Source organism: Dreissena polymorpha, chromosome 9, assembly GCF_020536995.1.
Source record: "Dreissena polymorpha isolate Duluth1 chromosome 9, UMN_Dpol_1.0, whole genome shotgun sequence".
Taxonomy (NCBI): domain Eukaryota; kingdom Metazoa; phylum Mollusca; class Bivalvia; order Myida; family Dreissenidae; genus Dreissena; species Dreissena polymorpha.
Genome location: NC_068363.1, coordinates 45,642,425 through 45,661,362, shown reverse-complemented (window position 1 = coordinate 45,661,362; position 18,938 = coordinate 45,642,425). Strand labels below are relative to the sequence as shown.

The following is an 18,938-nucleotide window of genomic DNA, read 5'->3' as shown; positions in this document are numbered from 1 at the left end:
AGCAAAATTATTATTTATATTTGTTTGTAGTTATTTATCTAGAGCTGGATAAATGGATATGATTGTATTAATGATGTCTGCATGTACGTTGTTGTCGTAAACGTTATAGCTAGTAAATGCCGATTTATTGAATTATTATAATCTTCATCGTTAAGTGTAAACAAAAGGACATAACATGTCCATTTTATCTATAAATGCCGTCATAAAAGTAAAACAAAACCTACACAAATATTAACATTGCATTAACCTATTGAAAGCGTGTCTGGCAAGTAATAACAGAATTGCTGTCGTATGTGAGTCGTGATATTGGTATTCCACAAGGTTTACCACTACGCCTATACCTGTTCGGAAACGTAACAAATCAACAGCACCATTGCATCATGGCAACAAGTCAAACAGTACTCACAACAGCCCTGTTCGCTGCGGCTATTACGTCCCTATCACGTGCACGTGATCGCGCTGTGATGTCATAATTGTCGTCCATGGCAGCGGTGGAGAGGATGAGCTCTCGATTGATCTCGGAGTGGGTTGAATACTCATTGCCAGTTGTATCTGCGTATAGACAATCGTTATCAGCAAACATGTTGTTTTGGTGCAACTGCCTAAGCAGAGCTGTATAAGCGCAGCTGTCTAAGACAGGGTTTCACCTTTCTAAATAGTACAGCTGTCTAACAAAGGTCAGCTGTCTAACCCAGGTTTCGATCTTTCTATATAACACAACTGTCTAATCCATATAAGCTGTCTTACCCAGGCTTTGACCACCTTTCTAAAGAGCGCAACTGTCTAACCCATGTCAGATATCTAAGCCAGGTATTCACCTTTCTCAATAGTCAATGAATTACTGAAGACTTTTTCCGCCAGAGGGCCCAAATTAATAAATCTCAACACTATATGCTGAAGGAATTGCACTACCACTTCTTTTCCAAGTGCAAGTTTGTTAAGAATATATTGTAAAATAAAAACGGTCGAACATGATCTAATGTTTCGTTTCAGGTTAACGTTATTGTTACATTGCTTGCACCAGCAAAAACGGCTTAAAGTAAATTAAAAGGACACAATAGTGTGATTCTTAAATATAAATGTTTGTAAATGTTTAAATAATAATGAAGCTATCCCTGTGGAAAAAGTACTCCCTATTTTTTTCCTTATCATATGTTCTTTATATTTCCGTAATTTGACCCATTCTTCTCGGAACAAAAATGATTTATAGTTGATCACGCCTTTACATAACTACTTAATAGGTGTGAATAGATCGATGTACGGCATTGCTATCACATCCAATTGTATATTTTAATTAGCGATATTGTTTCACACTTATTATAAAGAACGCTTGGCTCAAGTGAGGCTGTCAAATTTCAACACCTGAAAACAGCTCACAGTTTGGTATCTAATGATGAATGTCATATTATGCTGACTTCTATAAATGGTCGACATGGTCACTTATGTTTGTTCTAGCTATCATGGCGAATGAATATCCTTGTATAAAATGCATGAAAAATGTGACTCGGCGTATGCACGCCGTAAGTTGTGACGGTTGTGGTCGGTGGTAACATCGTCAATGCGACACCGGTATTACATCTGAGCAGTACCGCTTGATGTCAAGTGGACAACTGACCATGGAGTGGTCTTGTGTGGATTGTAATTTGGACAGTGAGGTTCGTCAATTGGCGACATGTTAACAGCCAGTCTAAATGAACATACACATCCCGCAGATCCAGGGGCATATAAAAAATCTAATATCAGAACAACTGATGCCATCCACGACGAAGATTGTTAAAAGCTATGCTCTCATGTATATTGAATTGTCTGTGTTGTATCATTTGCAAATTGATTGCCTTAGTACATGTGTATGTGTAAATGCATATAAATATTGTGTATTCCAAGTGTTTCATGTGTTGTCATGTCGTTGCATATATAATGGTGAATTGCATAAGTAAATAAGGTAATTATGACTATTTGTTATGTATAATCACTTGCAAGTAAATGTGTGAATATGAACATGTTGAACAATCGTTAAAAGGTATTTCAAAAAAATATTACACTGCACACTGTTTTTCCTTTGTTTTATTCACACGATTAAATACTCATGCATACTGTTTAATTGCTCCTCGTGCGCTGATTTGAGCAATCAACTACAATAGTAATTGATCTGCTGATGGGCAACACAATAGTGTTTGCTAACACTTCGCCGACAATTTGAATGTGATAGTAATGCTGTACATCGATCTATTCACACCTATTAAGTAGTTATGTAAAGGCGTGATCAACCATAAATCATTTCGCCGAACCGGTTTAACACCTACTATTTATAATCAATTCGCCGAACTGGTGTTTCGTCGAAACCTCCAGTAACCTTTATATACTACACATTAATTGATAAGTATTAGTATTATATTAATTTTATATTTCCCTTTTTGTATTTTCAGATTACCAGAAAGCTGCTGAAGCACCCAAACTGTGGCAACATATTCAGGCTGCGAAGAAGGTGTCAATCAACACGACTTACAACTGATTGAACGTGCCTTTATTTAATGAACAATGTTAAATGTGTTGTTATTATAAATAATACTGTTATTAAATCAATTCCTTCAACACACTGTAAAATGCTCAGTTTTTGTTTGTATTATAATAATATGATCTTCATTGCCCAAATGTAGCCCCAGTGTGGCGACAACTTTTTAAATTTGGCGAAAGTAAGTGGTGACAACTTTTTAAAGCCCAGAGGGAACCCTGTGACTGTATGGATAAGCGATGTCGTGTGAATGTAGGCTTATTTTGCGTGAATGTAGGCTTGGTCATAAAAAAAATGCGAATATTTACAGTACTTCCAGATGGAATAGATTCAGGGACAATTTAACTCGAAACTGTATTATTTAAATTATAATCTCATTCTTCTAAATATATCTAAAAAGTTGATCACTCAGAACTTTGATTGTGTGGCCCGTTTCGACTCACCGTACGGGTGATGGTTTTACGACTTACCGTACGGATGATTATTTAACGACTTATCGTACGGATTATGGTTTTACGACTTACTGTACGGATGATGATTTTACAACTTACCGTACGGACGATAGTTGAACGACTTACTGTACAGATGATGGTTTTATGTTGCACCGTTCGAATGATGGTTAGACGACTTACCGTAGGGATTTTGGTTAAACGACTTACCGTACGGGTGATGGTGGTAGGTCGTACGTGGGACGTACAGATAATCGTCAGCGTACGATCGTGACACTGGCCCCACCGTCGAAGCGCGGACTGAGGACCTTGTGCTCTAAAATTGGCGAAAATGACGAACTCATGACGTGATGAAATCAGATTTTTTTTATTAGTATAGTTATTTATTATTATTATTATTACTATTATTATTATTATCATCATAATTATCATTATCATTATTACATGTATTTTTTAATTATCAATTATAATATAATTATAAAATAATTATTATAATAATAAAGTTATTATAAATGTAATTATTATTACTACTATTGTTATTACATTTTTTATTAACGATATAACTTGTATTATTAGTATTATTGTTAGTATTGTTGTTCTTGATGTTGTTGTGTTGGTTATTGGTTTCGCTGTTGCGTTTGTCAACAGGAACTATTCTAACTATATCTTAATTTTGCTTATCATTTAACTATGTGATGTTTATCTAAATGAAACTGGCAGCTTTAATAAAAAATAATACAGAAAAGTTCTTGCGAATCATATGATCTTTTTAACATATTAGAAGTATCAATCAAACAACATTTACCCCAAAAAGCACACAAATGGGCGTCGCAATTTCAAAATATATATCAAACCATTAGTACCAAAAGCAAATGTTAACATGCGACAAAAAGTTGCCTATATTAATTAATGCTCTTCTTAAAAACAAATGAGCGAATAAAATTCAACCATTATCTATAAAGATATTGTTATTGTAGTTAAATCATGTCAGCAAGGGAAGCTCTGTATAATGTCAAGATACACAAAGTCCGCTTTTGAAAACTTAACGTCAATTTTTAGCTTGTGTTCCTATCTGCACTGGAACTAATTCAAATATGTAACACAATCTCTTGTCATATCCGGCAACAATATTCATCAACACAGCTGTGACTCTTACATTTCTTGCTATTATAATTATGAATTATATTCATCGAAAATGATAACTGGAAAGAAAAACAGATGATGACATTTAAATTTAAAAAATATTTTGTATTAATTCCATTTGAGGATAGAAATGGTGTTGATATGTTGATGTTTTTTTTAATATAAGTAGGTGGTATTCTTAAGTTATTATTGCCAGGCAAAAAACTAGGGTTTTCAGTATATACAAATATATTTGCACTTACAAGACTTTTAACATGTTTGAACCCATATAATTTTCATGAATAATTATAACATCAGAAAATGTTGTTGTTGTTTTTTTAAATGAATTTATTTATTAGTCATTTATGACCAACATACTGCATCATCTTTGATCAAATATTGTTATCAAATTGGATGTAAGAAATGCTTCTAGGTTTGATTTTTTGTTACTCTAATCCTTCGTCTTTCAAAAGACTGAAGTTGTGCCAAACACAATTTTATTTGATTTGTTTCATTAAAAAAAAATCAGGTCAATTTCATCATGTTATATTTACTTAAACTGACCAAACATGTATCCAGTATTATTGTTAAGAAGAAAAAAAAACACGATTGGATACCAGCGTCGTTTTGGCTCTCAATGAAGTAACTACAGGTGAACAAGAATAAATAATGCATTTTCCCACTTGCAGGCTATTACGACAAAAGTAAAACCAACTAGTTAGTGTGCACTTGATGTCCATAGTGAACGGGTAAAGACCCTAATTGATTAATATCGGTAAAGACCTGCATTAGCATAGACAACACATTTTACTAATGATAGGTTGTTATCTTATTTTTTGTTGCTAGAACATATATTTGGTCCAACTATTCGAACTGTACCTTTATGTCCATAAAACTATGCTAAAGCTTAAATCATTGATGTTAAACTAAATCTCCGAAATTTCCCAAATGCTGCATATAGTTGGAAACTAAAGGCTCATTGTGACCATCTCGAAAGCCTTCCCCAAGTAGAACCAGTATTTGCTGCTTTGATCGGAATTGCATGCCTATGTTTTCAAGAAAACAGACATGTTCATGCCAGTTATACGTTTTCCACGTCTACGGGTTAAATGTTTCAAAGGTTAATTGCAATTTTGGGTACATTAAATAAACCTTTAACTGTTTTAATAAACTGTTTTTTACTGGAAAATATATTTTAAAAAATGTCTTAATATCCGATTAGTATGACACTATTAACTGAAAGGTTATACCACCTCGCCCTACGGCTGAACTCTTTGAGTACGTTCAAGCTAAATAACGCTGATGTTGATTTAGTATTGCTTGACAATCCGAGTGAACAATACAACAAAATTACATTATTTCTTCTCAGCTTGAGTTGCCTTAGATGTTCTAATAAACCCAGCACCTGTCGGATGATGTTATTTGTTAAAGACGTGTTATTTGGGCCGTTGCCAAGGAACGTGTAAGTGCCAAACCAAATTATCATATTGGGCCCCTCGAGAAAATGTGCAATGCTGGCAAACTGATTAACATGTATTTCTACACAAGATGAATGCCTTAGTGGGATACAAGGGTAAGTAATTGATAGTTAATTTAAATTGAAGGTGTTTTAAGTGAAATAATTTAAACAGAATAAGTAAAGTGCATGACCGAGTGCATAAAACAATATAAAAAAAAAAACAGAAATAAGAAATACATACGGAAATGGTATCTATATATGACTAATTTGATATTTAGTGCTTGCGATTGTAAGAGTTTCAAAGAAATCGTGAGGCGAAGTCACGATATTTCTTTTCATAAATCCAACTTTAACTTGATTCACGATCAACGCTTGTCGATTCTCAACAATAAATGTTGCGCTGTCCAGACTATGATATTGTGTGGTATAATAAACATTACATTCATATAATATTGCATATCATTTTACAAGTTCAGTTTAAAATACACATCCATCACAAATCTTCAGTCCTTTGAAGTTACTTAAAGTGCATTTCGAAGCGAAAAAAAAACTGTATTAAATTTGCCTATATTTTAAAGAGGTTTTACTTTAGATTACAGGTGATGCAATTTAATGAAACAAACACATAAACATGCATACATCATGCGCGCACCAATATGACATGCATCCACAAAAATACAATTTTGTCACAATGCAAACATTGCATTAAAAAGAAGAAAAAACAAGGATAGTGTTTTGCAAAGATTAGTTACGACTGAAATTTGTGGTTTAAATCTCAATAGTTTTAATAATTCCTAAACTGAAAAATTCCAAATACTATGATATTTTATCACGTTAAATTATGATGCTGAATATGACGCGACCTTCCAGAGCGCTTACATTTGAAAACAATGTAAATATTTGTAATATTATTTTTTACTCGAAACCAACTGTGGCAGCAAAACACGCCAATACAGCAAGCACGGAAATAAGTAGTGATGCATTCGTCTCAAACGTTGTTTGCATTTCTGGTAAACTGCTTGAAAGGGAATAAAATTGGATAATGGTCATCAAAAAAGATAATGTCAACAGTTGAAATTCTGAGTGGGAATCAATGCGCCAGGAATGGGGATTCGGGGGTATCGAGTAACACATCAAATCAACTTGAACGCGTAGAAATGGCTAATAACAAAACAGCGAAAGAATAATTATTGACTGAATAATGTTTATCACACAAAACGAGGATATAGCACAATTTTGTGCGGCGGCATCATTTTGGATATAAGGGATTAAAGGGACACAACTGGAAGAGTGGGTATAAATCTCACATCGTATTTTGGGTGGACAAGTTGATGAACTCACCGGTCGGGCCAGAATTTTTCCCCCAGAGTACGGGTTTAAAAACCGTGAGCGGACTAAATGGGGCATAAACCGGCACTTCTTTTTCGCCATTGTGAGCGGGTTGCGCACTAAAATTCCTGTATGGAGAAATGTTTTATTATATATCACGCGTACTTTGTGTTGATCAATTTAACGGCAATTATGAACATCATCATAGTGACCATCGTCGTCGTCGTTGTCATGATCGTTGTGATCATCACCACCACCACAATCAGTCATATCAACCCCGCCAATATAGGTTCATTTTAAAACCCCAAATCATCTTCCCCATATGATTATCATCATCTTCTACATCAGCATCAAAGTGTTCATGATTATCGTTGTATCAGAATCATAGTCTCGCCCGTATCATCCTTCTAATCAGCATTATTAGCATTATTAGCATAATAAGCCGTAGCATCGTTTTTACTGTGATTTACGGCATTCAATCCATAAACATATAAATATCGATATTTATATTCCCACCTTCGACGAGAAAATAACCAACTAATCAAATGTAGTATACAAAGATAGAACTGAAAGCTCGCGATTTTCTATGATGTTCCACAACAACAGTCTTGAAGCATGACTCACAAAAATATTTGCCTATGTTACGTGCATTTCCATGGTAACGCGGTATGATTCCGTGTACTCAACAGGTATTTCACATATACATATAGACTGGCATCGAGTTCCCGGGCGGTACCGAAATAGCTTGTACACTGCTCCGCAAAACACACCTGTACACCTACGCGTTTTCATATATCTCAAATTTCACAGATTAAAGACTCGTCAATTCCTTTCATATCGGAAGTGTTCATTTTTTCCAATCTAAGAGTTTCAATGATAAATGAAGTGTCATATTTTAAATATCCTCACACAGATTTGTCATATATATTTTTGTTTATGAACAATCTTGCAGTAACTTATACTGCACACGGTCATGGAAGTTTCTGTCTGATACAATTGACATGAACGTGCATTCAATTCACTAAATGAGCCGCGTTTTGAGAAAACTGTGCTAAATGCATGTGCGTAAAGTGTCGTCCCAGATTAGCCTGTGCAGTCCGCACAGGCTAATCAGGGACGACACTTTCCGCTTTTATGGTATTTTAAGTTTCAATGAAGTGACTCCTTACCGAAAATCAACTTTCGGCGGGAAGTGTCGTCCCTGATTAGCCTGTGCGGACTGCACAGGCTAATCTGGGATGACACTTTACGTACATGCATTAAGCCCAGTTTTCTCAGAACAAGGTTCAAATGATTAAAGTATCAGCATATAAGCATAAAGTAACTTACCCGAAACGCAAAGCACTTTCATGGACGTAAATTACAGACTATTATTAGAGTCACAGTTGAAGGCCTTGGCTATTATAATTGTGAGTATTTTCACAACCATTTTACTCATTCTTACTAAAATCTATACATAAGAAATAATTCCGGTATATGGTTCGCCTGCATACCGAACATGTAATCAAGATGCGTTTTTCTAATTAACAAAGTTGTCTCGAACAAGCGAACTATATTCAAATGGTTTTAAAGATTGAAACAGTTATTCTGGAAGGTAAGACCAGCCACAGGTGGTTATTATATTAATTAGTGAAAACTTAATTTTGAATGATAAATAATCAAAATATAACGAAAAATCAACTTTTCTGAAAAAAAAAGTTCACTATCAAATATATATATATATAACAAGGTATCCAACTCAAGATCACCCCAAAACAGGGTGCATTGGTTTAAACAGCCATAACTTCATCAATTGTGCAGCGATTTCTATGAACTCGGTCTTATTCAACGCAGAAATGAATTTTCTTTCTAAAAATATACATATCTTGTATATTTCTGCAAATGCTGGGTCAAATTTTAAGAAATAACACGATACACAACTCGTGTGACCTACTTGACAACGATCAGACCCGATTTATGAATGAAATCTTCTTCAGGTGTAAAGACACACCTTCGCATTGGACCAATGAAATCACTCGTGTGTTTAAAATGTCGGCCAGTTGAAATGTATGTAAACAAGGGTTTCACACGGCGCTGGACAGTTAGTTTTGATGCATAATGTAACGGCAAGAACGGTAAGAATGTTTTTTCATACGTGTTTTTGAATTATGGTATCGAGGTCCGTGAAATTTGCAGGGAAAATGCCCTTTACTCCGTGAAGATTTCAGTCTTAGATCGGGTCTTATCGACAACGAGCAGGTCACGCGAGTTGTGTTTCGTGTTATTTCTTAAAATTTGACCCAGCACTTGTAGAAATCTTGCAAGATATATACATTTCAAGACAGGAAATTTATTTCTGCGTTTAATAAGACCGAGTTCGTGAAAGTCGCTGCACAACTGATGAAGGTATGGCTGTTCAAAGCGATACATCCCGCTTTCGGGTCATTTTTATTTGAATACATATTATACGGCCATTCTCCCGATAAGTCTGATTCAAGTTGGGCAGTTGTTAACAATTGGCATGATTACTGGTAAATCAGATTGCCCAGGAAAAGCATGAGTGTGATAACCGACCTCCATAAAACATTCACACGGATATGTCAGGTAGCATGGTAAATCACGAATGAGTATTATGTGGTCAGGTTACATGGTCAATCACGAATGAGTATCATGTGGTCAGGTTACATGGTCAATCACGAATGAGTATCATGTGGTCAGGTAACATGGTCACTCAAGAAATAAGTATCATGTGAGTATCATGTGATCAGGTAACATGGTCAAACACGAATGAGTATCATGTAGTCAGGTAACATGGCTGAGTTCATTGATGGCTAAGCTATTAGATTTAATCATGCAACGTTTAAATAGAACCTTAGTCAATATATTAGTGCGACCCTTTTGCAATAGACGTTGGTTTTGCAACGATACATAAGTATTATTCGTTATTATTTCTGTCAGAAACAACGATACGCTTTTAAATCTCAAAATCACTTGTTGAATTCGTTTATCTGGTTATCACTATGCACATATAGGTTATATACCATAAAATCATACTGATAGTCAGATTATATAAGACGCATGCTCTTTTATCGACACAACATCACCCAGCTTGCATAACTATTTTCAAACGGGTGCTGTACATCATCACTGTTTGATGTTATCACCATTTGATGTTATCACCAGTTGATGTTATCACCAGTTAATGTTATCAACATAATGTTACCAGAAGGGTTCTACCAGCAGATACGTATTTTGGCACAGGGTTGTATATTATATCACTGATATCGCATGATGAGTTTTGTCGCGATTGCCGCCCCGATAATGTCTTATAATATCTACCTTAGTTGCGCAAGTAAACCCATGGGGATGGGAGGGGCAATGATACATCCAAGACGGATACATGATTGTTTGTTTATAATTGTAACTATTAATGTTATTATCATCTTTATTTGAGGATTTTTATTATGTTTTTATAATTATTTTTACTATGATTATAATATTTCTTACTATATTAATATCACTTTTATTGTAATTATGATTAGTACAATTGTCTTTTCATTAGTATGGTTGTTGAAAGAAAAAAAGTTTAACAAGAGATAATTTGTGATAGTATTATAAAATTCATTACATGCTGCAAGGCGCTCAGTTTTGTGTTTTTGCGTTTCATTAACAAGCAACATTTTAATGACAAAACACATGGGCATCCAACGCAGCACAGAGCAATATTGACAACAAGCGGCATACAGTTACTAAAAAGGATACCCGCTACTACAGATAAAAGACTCTAAATAGCAACAACAAGATGTCTCATATCAACGATACTTCACAAACATCACTATTACAAGCATTCATTTTAAACTCGTGCTCAATATCACATTAGCATTTGGACACTCAAAATACGCGTAACACGAACATCGCACGTTTCCATTAGGCAATGCACGTGTCAGCGAGGCAATCTACGTGCACCCGTTACCTGTTCAAATCTACCGGTGTGAGGGTGGTAGTAGTACACCATGGTTGCTATTGGAGTGTCTGTAGTAAGTTCGCAAGTCTGAAAGGGTTTATAACAGTCATATCGTAATACAATCGATTGGAATTGATGAAATATATATTAACGTTTCAGCTTGCGGTTATCGGGCTAAATTTGGGTCTGGCGGTGATTTCACTTTATTCTTCTAAATGCATTATTGCATTACGTAATCGCCCACAATAAAGTAATATCACCTCCACCTGTCGCTTGAATTTTTATTAAAACCTGCCTGATTGGTAACACAATTCTGACCAAATTTCAGTCTGGCTTATTGCCAATTGACTACCACAAACCAACTTGCCTGTAGTTATATATGATTCGTTTTGCACAACAACTGACAATAGATTATGGTTAGCGGTCTTTTTGATATAATAAAATCATTTGATAAGGCTTGGTGCGTGAGTCTTTTAATAAATTGAATGGTAGTTTTATCTGTTGAAAGTCACAAACTTGGTTTATGACATATCTTTATGGAATATTTCAGCGGATAATAACTCCTGACGCAGTTTCAAACTGGGCCTCACCAGAGGCCGGTGTTCATCAAGGCTGTATATTCAGGCACATATTATTTCTAATAAGATACTTTATTTAACTAAGTTAAGTAATGTAAAATACTTATGAAGATTATAGCAATGGTCTCCATTCCACACTATTCTTCGTCATATATTTTGATTTCACTTCTTGTTTTGTATTATTACCATGTAGTATTATCAGGGTTGCACATATATGACTATTTCATATGTCTAAAGTTTTCAATCAGCAGTTTGCAGTTACGGCATTACTTAATTATGTTTTTCTATTCCGTCAAATTAATAGCGTCGCCTCGCAGTGTGAAGTGTGCACTTGGGTGTACAATGAACTTCTACTGTGTACTTTATGACTGCATCAATTTACCTGTACATATGTATCGATATATTGCTTTTTATGTCTTTATTTATCACTGTAATTGCACGCATTATAAGTCAAAATATATCAACATCCAGTCATCGCTGCGCTGGTATGTATATACATCGATGTATATAGATAAGCTTGCTATAAATATACCACTATAAGTATATAAGTCGATTGATATTAAGATGTACCAATCAATGCACTGGTACGCAGTTATTAGTCATCACTTGGATATTTATGTTAGAAGATAACAATGTACTTGTTTGTATTTATCAGTCATTTATAATTATGTCTACAGCTAAATATGAAGCGGTGGGTATATATCAGTCAAGGAGTATTTATGTTTTTAGCTTTCAATAAACGTATCTTGTAACTATCGATAAATCGGTATGTATATATTAGTCAATGGGTGTTTAAGTAATCGGCTATAGATACACCGGTATGTTTATTGTCGCTATCGATATGCCAGTGTGTGTACATAAGTCAATGGATATGTATAAAACTATGTGAAGCTATCGATATTCCAGTATGTATCAGTTTATATATAATCATGCATATGAAGATATCTTTATGCACATATACGTTTGAGTGTAGTAACGTGTGTTGAATCAAAACACCCGTATGTCTCTATCAGTCAATTTAAAGTTGTGTCTTTCATTTTAGTAAGACGTGTGGCGGCAAATCTCGTTCGTTTGATGTCTACAGTTCTCAGTGTTACGGTATATCTCCATCAGTCAACACATAGTTATGTCTACAGTTCTCAGTGTGACGGTATATCTCCATCAGTCAACACATAGTAATGTCTACAGTTCTCAGTGTGACGGTATATCTCCATCAGTCAACACATAGTAATGTCTACAGTTCTCAGTGTGACGGTATATCTCCATCAGTCCATGCACAGTGATGTCTACAGGTCTCAGTGTAACGGTATATCTTCATCAGTAAATGTGTAGATATGTCTACAGTTCTCATAGTAACGGTATATCTCCATCAGTCAATGCATAGTGATGTCTTCAGTTCTCAGTGTAACGGTGTATCTCCATCAGTCAATGCATAGTGGTGTCTTCAGTTCTCAGTGTAACGGTAAATATCCATCAGTCAATACAAAGTGATGTTGACAGTTCTCAGTGTAACGGTAAATCCATCAGTCAATACAAATTGATGTTTACAGTTCTCAGTGTAACGGTAAATCTCCACCTGTCAATTCATAGTGATGTCAACAGTTCTCAGTGTAACGGTATATCTCCATCAGTCAATGCATAGTGACGTCTACATTTCTCATTGTAACGGTATATCTCCGTCATACACCATCAGTCAATGCATAGTGATGGCTAGTTGTCAGTGTAACGGTATATCTCCATCAGCCAATGCATAGTGATGTTGACAGTTCTCAGTGTTACGGTATATCACCATCAGTCAATGCATAGTGATGGCTAGTTGTCAGTGTAACGGTATATCTCCATCAGCCAATGCAAAGTGATGTTGACAGTTCTCAGTGTAATGGTATATCTCCATCAGTCAATGCATAGTGATGTCTTCAGTTCTCAGTGTAACGGTGTATCTCCATCAGTCAATGCATAGTGGTGTCTTCAGTTCTCAGTGTAACGGTAAATATCCATCAGTCAATACAAAGTGATGTTGACAGTTCTCAGTGTAACGGTAAATCCATCAGTCAATACATAGTGATGTTTACAGTTCTCAGTGTAACGGTAAATCTCCACCTGTCAATTCATAGTGATGTCTACAGTTCTCAGTGTAACGGTATATCTCCATCAGTCAATGCATAGTGACGTCTACATTTCTCATTGTAACGGTATATCTCCGTCATACACCATCAGTCAATGCATAGTGATGTCTAGAGTTCTCAGTGTAACGGTATATCTCCATCAGTTCATGCATAGTGATGTATACAATGTTTCGGTTAAGCTCGATTTCGCAATTTATAGTTTAATCCACAGTTGTCAATATAGCGGAACATCTCAACAAATCGATGCATATAAAGTTCTTAACTAGCACCTGTATATCTGCTTACTAAAAACCTCCAAGTTCTGTCTTCTCTCCTACTAATTTTAAAAACAGTTATGTCTTAAAATGTCTATGTATAGGTATTCCCCCCCCCCCCCGAAAAAAGGAACGTTATGTATTTGCCTATCCCTTACCTATGACAGTTAAGTATTTTCCTTAAAACTTCTAAACTACCAATGTTCTATTATAGCGTAATCTCTTTTCCATCCCCACCCCTACCAATTTACGACCGTAATGTTTTCCTACCCCGAACCATTTTTCGTTAATGGCTTGATATTTTCTTCTAACTCCCAATAATAACCTTGTTTGTTTCATGACATTGCATATTTTTCATAACAATGACGGTAGTATCTTTTCCTACCCCATACCGATAATAGTTTTGCCTTTTTATATACTCAACCAATGTTCGTCAATGGAATCGTATCTTTTTATACCCATTCCAATAACTGTTACGTAATTTACTACTTGCCAACCATATCTTAATACCTCCAACCAATGGCCACGTTGTCTTTTCCTTTCTTTTACTTATAACGATTGTGTCTTTTCAAGCCCCTTACAATGACCGTTATGTCTAATTCTACCAAACAAAAAGATTACCGTTTTGTCCTACTTTCGACGGTTATGTCACTTTCCTACCCCCACCAATGACCGTGTTGTCTTTAGAAGTCACCATAACGTTATGCCTTTTCCTATACCCGTACAATGACCGTGATATTTTGATTGCCTCTTCCAATAACATAATTCGCCCCATTGGTGCAAATAGGTGCCATGTGCTTCTAATTTCAATGTCACATGGTACTTTTTGCACCAAGGGGGGGGGGGCAATATATTGTTTTCCTAATTCGCACAAATAACCATTATGTCCTTCCCTACACCATTCGAACGACCGTTATGTACTTTCCAACCAGATAAACTAATGACATTCTGTCTAGTCCTATCACATACCAATGACCGTAATCAGGGTGCCGAATCAACGGGATTTTCAGGGGTTTACACACGGGCTAGACAGAATGTAATCACACCGTTAGGTACTTCATTTTTGCAAATATCTCAATTTATTGAAATACATTTGCAAAAACAGTAATTTTGAACAAGAGCACACGACACATGCATATTTAATACAGTCATTTTGATGTATATCACATTGCCCAGGCAGCCTCAAATCTGTCTTTAATGCACTAGTTGAAATTCTTAAGAAAAAAATGCTTTAAAAAGTTATTTGAAATAAAGCACCATTAATTGTCGTATTTACATCCATTTAAGTTAAGAGGGGGAACCCCACAAAGAAATGTGATCCCGCACCCTGGTTATGTCTTCAGGTGGAAATGTTCCATAATAAGATAAGTTTTCTACCACAGGAGAAATATTTATGTTATGGATTGTCAACATAGAACAGTTACTTTTGTCGTAAGAAAGATATTAAGTGCCATGCACGGTTATGATGACATGTTTGTCTCTTTCAAATATTGACGCATGTAATTCATGTTTCAATAAATTTAAAGTAATTACTAAAAAGTTTGGCATATATATATGTGTCTAGCGGAGAAAGTAGCTTATTTGCACCAGTCGGAGTAAACATTATGTACTGCGTGAATTTTTATATAATCTACATTTTACCACAATTCTTTCATATGTCAAACATAAACAAGTTTTCACCTGCTGCAAAGATGAATATTCAATATATTTAATAATTCCGCCCGTCCCCCTTCTGAGTCAATTTTGCCAATTGTTGTTATTATAATCATTGCGTCCACGCAAAATGACGTTGCAGTTTTCAGCTCCATCTAATGCTTTATATTACTGTTTGCGTCATAAGTATATGCATTCGATGGTTTCCTTGCTTTGACGGAAAAGAATTGAATATAACTCCACTTAACATATATTGATTGTTGTTTTCAAAGCATTTGATCATTAACAATTACTGCAATACATTCAAACAGACAATAGAAATACATGACAGAGGAATAATATTGTATATGAAAGATACGTACGCATATCCACACTTTTGTAGTGTGAAATTCGTATAAATGTTTTGATCATTACAAACATAGTACACATATCTTCAAATTTCGTTGATTATCTTAAAACCAAATTAAGATAATAATAATGTTCGCTTAAAACACTGTGATTATTATAAATATACGCTTTAAACATAGTGAACACTTTAACGAAATTAAATTCTTTTTATGCGTTCGATTTTTCAATTAAAATGGCAATAGATTTTTTTCAGTGTGCAACCTGAGTTTGATCGAATTTCCACCTAATGATTCAATGTTTCAAAATTTGCAAAGATGATTTAGCAATTCAATGGCAATAGTTTTACAGCCTCAATTGATGTAAATGTTTCAAAGAATAATGGCAATTAACATTTAATTCCTAAAACCAAAAAATAAAATATTCACTGACAATCATGTAAATAAAATGCATTAAATATGAGTATTAAGAAGAAATAATAATACTTACAGGAATCGAAAATGCGAAAAGTTCAGACACTAATCCAGCATGGAGAAAATCACAGCAGACGATAAGCACTTCCTCTCAACTCTCGCTTCTAAGCTCCGAGATTTCGAGAGTTGCAAAACGGGTACGTTTATTATCCCGCGGGAGATCAATCACAGCCTAGAGTCAGTAGGAAAATCGACCTAAACTGCTGAATGTTGAATATCTTTACCATTAATAATAAGACATGCGAGTAGTGCAATCGAAAATGAAGACCAGCGAATCCGAACAAGAGAAACTTCGTTTTGGAAAATTTAGACTACTTTGACCTTCCCTGTGTTACCCGTAAGTTGAAGTAGACTCGACCTTTCGGATACTCCGAAACCATGTGCCTAAAATGGGTATTTGGCAAGAGAAACGCGGAGTTTGCTTTTCGCGATTTCGCGAACGTTACCTGAACACAACAAATTGCTGTGTGGAATACAGGTAAAGTAATCTACGACTGCTTTACATCGAGATCTGGGACGTCATAACGTCATGTACACGACCGCAGATATGTGGTTATGAATTACAACGCCATGAGACCAGCCTAATTTTGTAGGCATTGTTAAGCACATAAAACCCGGTGAAGTGATATGTGTACTATTTTCAGAAATAAACGATGGTTTGTACTTACAATTATTTTTTTTATAGACATTCATATTATTTCTGACATGAATATAATCTGCAAAAGTAATAAAAGTCTGAAAAAAATCGAAAATAATAATTGAAGTGAATAAACTGAAATTAATTAGTGTATCGCCACGATTTTGTGCTCCGCAGATAGTTAAAAATATTCCGTAACGTAAATCGTAAATTTGAATGTGAGTTGCTAACTCTTTAAAAGATCATAAGTATATGTAAGTGACATAACGATAGAGAGGGAAACACATTAATCAAAGTTTTAATCACTATGCAGTCTTTGTATGGTTATTAAAGGGGTCTTTTCACGTTTTGGTAAATTGACAAACTAAAAAAAGTTGTTTCAGATTCGCAAATTTTCGTTTAAGTTATGATATTTTTGAGGAAACAGTAATACTGAAAATTTCCCATGCTCTAAACTAGCAATTATATGCATCTTTTGACGATTTAAAAACCGGATTTAAAGCGTTGCAACGCGAAACGATTGAAGAAGCGTTCTGTTGTTGGCGTTATATTTTGGGAAACTACGAGAGTTGCTTATATAAAGTAAAAAAATACATCGGTCATTGTATGAGCACTGACGGTCGAGTGGCCTAAGTTGTAGACTTTTACTGCAGGATTTCAGGGGTCAGTGGTTCGAGCCCTTTTTATGGTTACTTTCTTTTCTTTTTTTTGAAATTTTATTCTTGATTTTTTTCTAGAGCTTTTTATGTCAAATGTTTAAATTTATCAATATAAAGCATTTACTGACAAACTTCGATACATGCCAAAATCTGTGAAAAGGCCCCTTTAAGTTCGCAGCAATATTACAAAAACCGTGGGTGGGGGCAAAATGAAGCGAACAACAAATTTCAATTGGTGTATATCGAATAAACGAGTTTGCCGAAAGACAGTTTTGAAAAACAGAAGAGTCAAGATGTAACAAAAGACTCTCCGATAGTCTTTAAATAAAGCCAAATATGTTTGGGATATAAAATACCGTTTTGTTACGGACATGAAAGTCAAGATACTTGATCATAGTACAAAGATATGTTATCGTTTCTCATACGTTTTAAAAGTGCTAACATACGTATGGCACCCTGCAAACGGTGACAGAAACAAATACATCATTTCTATAGCATGCAGAGTAACTGATAATAAGAAAATTGTAAAATCCGGTGGCTGCTGAGTTAATATTATGTAAAAACACTCGAACAACGTCTGTTATGCAGACAGTGCAGCTCCATCTGCAGGTAACATGTCTTTAAACATAGCAATACGCATTCCGAATCAAAATAACATCGTCATCGCAAAGGTTTTACGCGCATCATTATTGTTCTTTTTGCGTTGCAATATGAAGTACTTACTTACAGCGTCAATTGAGATAAGAATCCGATATTGCTCCCGGGAGAAAGGACGAACCTTCCATTGCGTCTATTATTAGACGCATTGATGTTTTTTCTTGCACCTATATCGAATGAGTGCCTTAAACGTTTGTTAGTGGTGTTCTTTTTATTAATGTTGTTTATGTGTTTTGGTGACGTTATATTATATCTGAAGATGATGTTCTCGATTATAATATACATGAATACACATCAAGTGTCATCCAGTGCAACTGATGTTTGTAAATATTCATTTGAGCCTAGATCTCTTAAAACGAGGCTTTATGCATGTGCGTACAGTGTCATCCAATATGAGCCTATGCAGACCGCACAGGCTAATCAGGGATGATATTTTCCGCCTAGACTTAATTTTCGTTACAATTTAACGGTAAATAAATTAAAAGCGGAAAGCGTCATCCCGGATTAGACTTTGCGTACGATTTTTACGAACTTGCATGAAGCCCGCTTTGCCCAGAGCGCGGCTAAACAATGTAAAATAATGCACCGGAACTTGGGTCTGAAAACCAGACGTGAAGGCGATAAGCTTATGAGCCAGTCACAGTACTAGCTGCTCAACTGCGCACATGTCCGGAATGTAGGCTGCTTTTTGAACGCACACACACTTGAAGCATCGGGCCTTACACCTCTGCCTCTGGTCGTC

The 18,938-nt window shown here is 35.3% G+C and overlaps 1 protein-coding gene and 1 long non-coding RNA gene across 13 annotated transcripts in view; one reads left to right on the top strand and one right to left on the bottom strand.

Moving 5' to 3' along the window:
- Positions 1-16,401, bottom strand: part of LOC127844621 (uncharacterized) — a 30,065-nt gene extending 13,664 nt beyond the window's left edge. For 10 of the 11 annotated variants that reach the window (XR_008032843.1, XR_008032844.1, XM_052375022.1 and 7 more), the window contains exons 1-3: positions 6,884-6,980; positions 3,172-3,277; positions 407-552 (exon numbers count right to left, since the gene is read on the bottom strand). Coding sequence is in view for 9 of the 11 variants with exons in the window: in XM_052375022.1 (XP_052230982.1) it covers positions 407-552; positions 3,172-3,277; positions 6,884-6,973 (342 nt within the window). In the remaining 2 variants the exon portion in view is untranslated. Of the gene's footprint in view, positions 1-406; positions 553-3,171; positions 3,278-6,883; positions 6,981-10,823; positions 10,902-16,259 lie in introns of those variants that run through there. The other variant, XM_052375021.1, reaches the window with a different exon arrangement.
- LOC127844623 (uncharacterized) lies at positions 11,982-16,913 on the top strand. Of its 2 annotated transcripts, none has more exons than XR_008032845.1 (3): positions 11,982-12,083; positions 12,435-12,490; positions 16,262-16,913. It is a non-coding gene; the product is annotated as an uncharacterized LOC127844623 (long non-coding RNA). The 2 variants fall into 2 exon arrangements; XR_008032846.1 differs by lacking the exon at positions 11,982-12,083 and adding an exon at positions 12,222-12,297.
- Positions 16,914-18,938: the final 2,025 nt, after the last annotated feature.